This window comes from Chrysochloris asiatica, unplaced genomic scaffold (assembly GCF_000296735.1).
Source record: "Chrysochloris asiatica unplaced genomic scaffold, ChrAsi1.0 scaffold00109, whole genome shotgun sequence".
NCBI lineage: Eukaryota > Metazoa > Chordata > Mammalia > Afrosoricida > Chrysochloridae > Chrysochloris > Chrysochloris asiatica.
In genome coordinates this window covers 8292958-8301591 of record NW_006408627.1, presented here as the reverse complement: position 1 = coordinate 8301591, position 8634 = coordinate 8292958, and the positions used below count along the sequence as shown (strand labels likewise).

Sequence of the window (8634 nt, the reverse complement as noted above, 5' to 3'; positions counted from 1 at the left end):
CTGTCACACACCTTTCCTAATTTTAAACCATTCAATGTTCCTGTGTTCTGTTAGAACAACTGCCTCTTGGTCCATGTGCAGATTCCTCATGAGCACAATTGAGTGTTCCAGGATATTCATACTTCACAATGTTGTCCAAGCTTGTCACAATCTACATAATCAAAAGCCTTTGTGTAGTCAATAAAGCACAGGTATTTCTGGTATTCTCTCCTTTCAGCCAAGATCCATCTGATATCAGCAATGATAGCCCTCATTCCACACCCTCTTCTGAATGTGGCTTGAACTTCTGTAAGTTCTCTGTCAATGGATGGTTGCAGCTATTTCTGTATTATCTTTAGTAAAATTTTACTCGCATGGGATATCAAATATATTGTCTGATGATTTCCGCATTCATTTGGGTGACTTCTCTTTGGAATGGGAACAAATATGGATCTCTTCCAATCAGTTGTCCAGAGATACCTGTCTTCCAAATTTCTTGGCATAGATGAGTTAAGTCCCTCCAGTGCTGCCTCACTTTGTTGAAAGATTTCAATTCATATTCCATCAATTCCTGTTACCTTGTTCTTTGCCAATTCCTTTAATGCAAAGGGACAGAGTTCACCTGAATTCAGGCATGAAGGCGATGCAGCCAGGGACTATCCCTGTGGGGAACAAGAAAGACTCACACCTTTCCTGTAGCCAGGTGTATTTGAGCCACCAGACCATCGTCTTCTCCAAAGTTGTTTGCAAAGTTTAAGAACTGCTGAGCCACACCTGGTCAGTGGACCTTTCAGCTGTCTGTCTCCTTCTTTCCCTGCCCCTGCTCAGCTTCTCCTCCCAGTAAGTATTCAGCCTACTTCGCCATCCTTTCCTCTGAAATGCAGGGTTTCAGGATTATCATCTGTATCTGTGCCATTTGGTCTTCTGTAGCTTTCTTGAAGAGGGTCCGGGTAGTGTGTTTGCCTATTCTGTCGTCATCTTGCAGAAATTTTCATCATTTGAGAATTTTTGTGAAGTGTAACAAATTTTATTTTCCTAGAAAAAGTTTCAAATCATCTAGGTCTTTAATTTGCTTTATCTAAAGTTGAGCAAAATAATCTCTTTGGTTTTTAAATTTCCTTGGTTACACTGGTTGTCTTCTCGTTCGCATTACTTATTTGTGTTTTCTACTTTCATTTCATTATTTGAATAGTTGGTGGTTTGCCTATTTTGTTGATTTTGTATTTTTTTAACAAAGAAACCCAACATTTTGATTAATCATTAGTTTCTATTATTGTTCTCTTCTCTACTGCATTATTTTTTGCTTTTAATTGAGTTGGTTTTCTTGACTTTCTTTCACTGTACTCTTTTGTTCTTTTCTATGTTTTAAAATAAAAACTGAATTTATTTTTATTTATCTTTTGTTGCTGCAGAAATTTGAGACTATGGCTTTTCACTGAGTTAACTGCTTTCTAACTATATACTCTATTGATTCTGCATTTTCATTATGATTCTTTTAAAGAAGTTCCACAATCTACCTTTTCCCCTTTGTTCCAAAAATAATCTAATAGAGAATTAAAAAATTCCAAGTGGGATTTCTAGTTTTAGGAAAACCAGAAGAGGAAGACAAGAAAATAAAGGAGGTGGTTTCCAGAAGTTTTCAATGAAACTGGAATTTTGATTATTATTTCAAGTAGTAATTTAAAAATTTCCAATAAAAAATAACTGTTTGTTATCTATGAATCATCAAAAAAGATTTAAGACCAACCGGAGGTTTCATCCAAGGACTTGAGAGTGATACATTCACTGAGCAAATTAATGGAGAATGGTAAGAAACAATGATATTAATTTTTGATTGCATTGAGGCTTTTAGTAGCTTTTCTTTTTTTAAATGATCGGTTTTGTGATAATTAGCACAAGGCTCATAGATCTCCATGTGGCTGAAGAAGTGCAGGCTGAATACCCACCCCTGTTTGGCTCCATCCCTTTGGCTAGGAACTTTAGCTCAGCTAATTGAATCTGCAAACCCTAGATTGTTGTTAAGTGCCATCAAGTCAGTTCAAACTCATAGTGACCCTGTATAGTGTTTCCAAGGAGCAACTGGTGGATTTGAACGTCGACCTTGTGGTTCGCCATCTAGTGCTGATTCTACAGAGCCACACCAGGAGTCCAAAAGCCCTAGATATATGTATATATATTTGTTGTTGTTAAGTGCCATCGAGTCAGTTCCAACCCACAGTGACCCTGTATAGGGTTCCCGAGGAGCAACTGGTTAGCTTGAACTGCTGATCTTGCAGTTCAAACTGACTTTGTAGCCTAGCACATTAACCCACAGCACCACATCACGAGTCTGTAAGCCCTAGATTACTCTGTCAAATCTTGCAGCTTCATTAAAATGGTTACATTTTATTAATTGCAGAGCAACTGTGGGAAACCAAGTAAGAGAAGCAACGGACACCATCAAATTCTCCTTATATCTGAGATATAAGATTTATTCACAAAAACAAAAGTAATCACAACAAAATGTACACTAATTTAAAAAATAAAAGATGTATGGTGACACACAATATAATATCCTCTCTTTTAAGTGTGTAAAAGTGTTTTGTTTGCATCTACATAAATTTCTATCCATGAAAGAAAAACACACATTAAAATGCAGAGCTAGTTTCTGATAGCAAGAGACTATAGACCAAACCCTGAAGCTGTTAGTTTACCAGGGTGTTACCACTAAGCCACAAACTAATGATCAAAAAAACATGTATCTATTTCCAGACCCACATACAAATACATTCACCCGCTAAACTGAGAAATAACCATTTCATAATCTCTCCCAAACCCTATACGAATTTCCCCCCGATTTACTAAAAGCAGAGTAAGAAACTGTATTTTATTCTTCTCCTTTTAATTGATCTCATAAGATGTACTCTCTAATTCATGAGAAGTGCGAAATTTCAGTTGTTGATCTTCGTCCTCACTCTTAGGGCTTGGGAGGTGCTTATCTTCATGGCTGTGAAATTCTTGGCTGACTTTGGAATTTTCCAGACTATCAGTCATATGAGAATGCTCACTGCTTTCATCATTTGCCTTCAGCTTGTATTCTTTGGACTGCTCGAGGCTGTGGGTTTCCACACTGTGATCATCCGGTTGACTGGTTTCATGACTGCCTTGCTGCTGGCTGTCCCAGTTAGAAACCTTCTTCATGGCTTGCATGACAGACATGGCCTTGTGTTCATCACCGAATGCCTCAGATTTCTTGAGTGAGGTGAGATCATCAGGATACAGAATCACAGAACAAAAGAAAGAGAATTAAAAGAACAACCCAGGAATGGGAACATTTTAATTCTGCTTTGCTTTCTAACTTTCAGGCTAATTTATACAGAAAATTGTATAAATATTTGCTAATGTTAAAAAAAAAGTATGGTACTTTGTAATTGATCATGCTCTTCCATAAGTCATCTTCTTTAGTTTATACCTATCAATTGTTTATCCATTATATATGTAATGGAACCTATGTGAAAGGTCACATTAGCCTTGTCTCACAAAAAAGGCAAAGTGAAAGTCAAAAGTCAAATGAAGAGTAAATGGCAAAATCAAACAACAACAATAAAAGGCACAGGGCCATTGAGTTGATTCCAACTCATAGCAAACCGATAAGACTAGAACTGCTCCATAGGGTTTCTGAAGAAGACTGCCTCATTTTTCTTCCACTGAGCAGCTGGTTGGTTAAAATAGTCAATATTTTGGTGAGCAGCCCAACACTTAATCCACAGTGCTCCCAGGGTTCCTTAGCAAATGGCAAAGCTTTGTCAAATTCAGATCCTTTTATTATGGATTCAGTGTAATTTAGAACTCTATGATTTCCCTTGTATAATTTAGCTTCAATGCATGGTCATTACATTTAGAAATGAATTGTTGTTTTCTGAAGTTTTAATTTAATCTAAAAAATGAGTAGAATAAATGTTTTATAGCTATGACTTAGAAAATTAGAATTGTGTTTGAGAGAGGAAACTAAAAGGATATCATGTAGGATTAAACATAAAATAGCCAAATAGGAAAAGGTTTCATATTTGATAGTTATAAATGCTTGTTTGCTGCTTGGTGAATTAATGGCTATGCAGGTTCTAATTTCCTGAACTGAACTCTAGTCTTAAGTACCCTATGTATCTGTTAAGGGATTTACCTTGAATAGAAGTGTGGAAATCTTTCTAGATCTTGACTTCTGTCCATAAGCCACACTATCACCTCGGCCATCATAAATGTCTACTGTGGGCACAACTGGAGTGAACACTGGAGTTGCTGACATATCAGTGGGAAAATCAGTGACCAGTTCATCAGATTCATCGGAATGGTGAGATTCATCAGAACGGTCGGGGTCATCGGTATCATCATGGTCTTCTGAGTCATCGGATTCAACAGAGTCCTGGTTGTTCACATGGTCGCTGTCATCCTCATCATCCACATCATCTGTCAAGTCTTGGCTTTCATTGGATTTACTTGGGAGGGTCTAAAAATCCAGATGGCCACAAAAATTGTTATGTACCCTCAGCCTTTACATATAGTACATACTATTTTTTATTTATTTGGTTGACGATGCGTTCACAATACACTTCAGGGCTTTTAGGAGCTACTTTGAGCATCTTCCAATTTCTCCTTTGATATCTCCCACAAGGATCAATGGAATAATATTCTGAGTTATTTTGATAGATGTTTTCAAGCCAAATAAGTGGATACAACATTCATATTGATAATGGTTTTTTCTTGTACATGCTGGACATTTTTCATTTACTAGATTCAATTTACTAAAATCAAGAGATACAGATATATAATTATGAGGTTGATTTTTTTTTCTACTTGAAATATTGGGAGTTCACTGGATATTGGAGCATGCATATTCAAAATGTATGTGCCAAAACATAAAATCACCTGGCTGTTAGCATGGATAATGTAAAGGAGATTCTAATATGCATGTGTAGTTAAACTACAGCTCAAAATTCTTAATTGGATTAACCAGTTAATTAATCAGATATTAGGTACAACAGCTATAAAATATCATAAACTGAAGATAACAGGCATTCATAAATATTCCTTACAGCATGGAACATACATGAAGAAACCTGGTATTTATGACATTTTGTAAATACATGTTTGTTGACTGATCAAGTTTTAGACTGGCAATCTACTGAAGAATTTGCTAAAGGAATTTCATCAGGAGAAAATCCAAGGAATGCAATTAGAAGAAAGAATGGCTTCTTTCTTCTCTGCAAGATTTTTATCAGCCACCTGTTGAACAGCAGAACTCACCTCTTGTTTAAGGTGGTCAATTTCTTCAGAGGATATGGCCTTCTGCATAGGAAGGAAGGGCACATTATTAGTATATATCATGAGTGTTTTAATTCTTTGATTAAAAGAGTAGCCAACATGCAGGAGGGAAAAGATGAATCCATTTAACCAACTCAAATGATTGGCTTGGTAGCTACCCCCCCCCTCCCCCCTTTTCTTCCCCCCCCCCCACACTATTGAGAGGAGTTAAAAAATACCTGTGGTGCTAGAAGAGTCTGCTTTTGAGATGGGTCAGGCTTTAGCCATGTGGCCACGGCATCTGGGTATTTGATGTGAAGCTACAAAAAATTTACATGTTCCTCATTAAAGGAAATAGAAACCTACCTATATTACCATTTTTTGATGGAGGAGCGTAATACGAATGAATACTTTCAACCAGAGTCTTTGGGACCTTTTGTATATCTTTTCTTGTAGATTCACTTAATGAGTTCTTTATGAGTTGGCACCAACTCCATTGCACATAACAACAACAACAAATGTAGCATTCACTAGGGTCTCGGCACCTTTTCAAAGTGATTTACATCTACTCAACTCCCTGGAGTCCTCGTGTGGTGCTGTGGGTTAATGCGCCAGACAGAAAAGCCGTTTGAACTGCAAGGTTGGCGGTTCAAGCTCACCAGCTGCTCCTTGGAAACCCTATACAGGGTCGCTATGGGTCGGAACCAACTCGACGGCACTTCGCAACAACAACAAAAACAACAACTCAACTCCCTATGATATTATAGTTGTTAAGTGCCATTGAGTTGATTGCTACCCAGAGCAACCCTGTATAGGGTTTCTGAGGAGCAGCTGGTGAACTTGATCCCTCAACCTATGGTTCAAACAGACTTTGCAATTAATCCACAATGCCACACCAGGACTCATTATTTATCCACATTTTGTAGACCAGGAAACAGTCACAATGAGGTTAAGTGGTAGTAAGTAGCAGAGCCAAAATTCAAATCTAGGCAAACTAGCTCTTAACAATGATCTTCACATTATAATTTGCTGTTCCATGCTTGCTAGCTGAATTTTCTTCTCAGATAAAGCACAGCTAAAGCAGAGGTGCCTTGAATTAGTGTTAATCTTCATTGTTTCTTCTCCATGGAACAAGGATAACTCCTCTAAGGCTGTGCTGTCTAATGTGGTACCCACTAGCCACATGTAAGCACTTGGCTGCTAACTGAAACGCCAGTGTTTCAAACCACCAGGGGCTAAATGGGAGAAAAGTTCTGGCACTTCTGTCCTGCCATGTAGTTTCTATGAGTCATAAGTGACTCCTCAGCAAATAACAGCAACAGTCTCATGTGGCTATTTAAATTTAATTAAAATTAAGCAAAAAATGTAGTCCCCATTTACACTAGCCACGTTGTGAATGTTCAGTAGCATTCTGGGGCACACCCTTACAGCCTGCAAACTCTAAAGCTCTGGCATTCTAGAATTTAGAGTCTTGAGCTCATTCATTAATATCCCAAGCGGCGTCTAAGGACATACACTAGCATTGCTTCATGTACTTTTTGACACTGCATCCCTGCTATATTTTAAAAAGGCACTAATTCTTGCCTCAAATGGTGTGACCTCTGTTTTCTCTGAAAAGTTATTTTTGGGAGTTTGTTTTTGTATTTCAGCATCCATATTCCATATCAATTGAAAAACAGACATACCTACACAGTGCCTCTGCACGCTGCATACATAGATACAGACACAAACACACATACAATACCTCTCAATGTTTTCATCAAGGAATATAATTGAACCCAGGGAACATTATATTGGCCTTTTTCCCCTGTTCTTCTGGAATTGTACTTTGTGTGCCTTTTTGTCTAGGCGTCTTGGGACAATGCCCATTTGCTGTTTGCCTGGCATTGTTTCATCCATTGTGGAGGGTCAGATGCATCTCTGATGCTGGGCTAATGACTTGGTTTTATGTTTCATTATGAAAATGCGAACTGAAATCACCTGACAAGTGCAACATAACAGAATTTCTATTCACCATAAGCCTCTTTGGCAATATCTGAGGACATGTTCTAAGAATCATAGTCATACAACTATTCCTGACTAATATCTTAGGTGAATTTTAAGCCTAACCTTCCACTAAATAAAACAAAGAATGGATCTTTCTACTTCCAAACAGCAGAAATAAAAAGTCCTAGAAATAAAAAGTCACATGATTTCATAGAACACATTTTACGTAAGTGCCCAGAGCATTATTTTCTGTCAAAAAAAAATTGATTTTTTTTTTTCTTCTTCCAACTTTAAGATAAAATATATTGAGTAAAAACTATGCTGTGCTTGGTACTTGTCTAAATGTATAGCAGAGAGCTGATAAATACTTCTAACTTAATGGACTTGATTTTGAAAATAATTAAAATTTCAACAAATGTATTTATAGTGGCTCTTGTATTATGTAGGTGTATAAATAATTCAGCCATATGAGAAATCTAAAGGACGCTTACCTGTTTTTCTTCAGAGCTGCCAGATTCAGTATGGTATTTAGCCTTCGAATAGAAAAGATACAAATTGCAATGAGAATGTGTTCCTAGCACATGGAAGCATACAATTCATTTATTTTCCGGAATTTTCTTGAAGATTCAGCTGTACTCACTGGAAGGGCGTAGGCAATGCCTAAGAGGCAAAAGCAGATCACTGCAATTCTCATGGTAGTGATTTTTCCTGCAAGAGATTTTACAAGAAGCTCTTGATAACCTCATAGTTTAAAACAGTGGTACTTATGTTTACTACCACTTTACAAAATGATCACAAAGGCAGTTTATTTTCTGTAAAATGTCCTTTTTAATACTCTAGTCTTTTGAGGTAATGTTTGTAATGTGACCTCTATTCTCCATCTTTCCCTATGATACAAGGGAGGGGAAATTTTACAAGTCTGTATTTATTCAGCTTTTAAATTTAGAGTTCCAGAGATCACCTGTCTTAACCTAACAACAGACCGAACCATCTATTAATTCAATAAGCTACTGTAGAGACTATTTTGCTTTTAGAAAAGATAAACACAAACAGGAGAGAAAATAAAACTAGGTAAAAAAATTTGTTTTCTGTGTTTATCTAGCATGCATTTCAAACATATTTAAAAATTTTTTAAGAAGGTGTTAGGTGAACTGGACCAATCTTTAAAGTGAGTTCATCAGGTATATACATAAGTAAGGTATTCTAGAAATTTAAAATGAGAAAATTAACATTGAGCTCAATCAGTGGCTTTTCTTTATTGTGCTAATCAATCAACAGTGCCAAAAAGATTTCACAGCAAATGCAGATGTAAAACATTCAGAAAACATGCTTTTGTTGTTCCTCCCTTGAAATTGGAATAGATAGACTCATAATTTAAAAAAAAAAAAAAAA

At 36.8% G+C, this 8634-nt stretch overlaps 1 protein-coding gene across 4 annotated transcripts; it reads right to left on the bottom strand.

Annotated features, from left to right (window-relative positions):
• Positions 1 to 2859: 2859 nt before the first annotated feature.
• Positions 2860 to 7936, bottom strand: SPP1 (secreted phosphoprotein 1). 4 transcript variants are annotated; one of them, XM_006867751.1, is made up of 6 exons: positions 7883 to 7936; positions 7734 to 7775; positions 5496 to 5576; positions 5260 to 5301; positions 4150 to 4462; positions 2860 to 3248 (listed from the first exon to the last, which is right to left on the bottom strand). In XM_006867751.1, the coding sequence occupies exons 1-6, from the start codon at positions 7934 to 7936 to the stop codon at positions 2860 to 2862; spliced, it is 921 nt and encodes a 306-aa protein (XP_006867813.1). The 4 variants fall into 4 exon arrangements, with proteins under 4 accessions (XP_006867813.1, XP_006867814.1, XP_006867815.1 ...); XM_006867752.1 differs by lacking the exon at positions 5260 to 5301; XM_006867753.1 differs by lacking the exon at positions 5496 to 5576.
• Positions 7937 to 8634: the final 698 nt, after the last annotated feature.

What these genes read in the sequence shown, in the direction of transcription:
- SPP1 (XM_006867751.1), bottom strand. Translation starts at nt 7,936, where the DNA reads ATGAGAATTGCAGTGATCTGCTTTTGCCTCTTAGGCATTGCCTACGCC. An exon ending in AGACTCTTCTAGCACCACAG is followed by an intron (nt 5,302 to 5,495) that starts GTATTTTTTAAC and finishes CTTCCTATGCAG; the next exon opens with AAGGCCATATCCTCTGAAGA. An exon ending in TTGACCACCTTAAACAAGAG is followed by an intron (nt 4,463 to 5,259) that starts GTGAGTTCTGCT and finishes CTGGATTTTTAG; the next exon opens with ACCCTCCCAAGTAAATCCAA.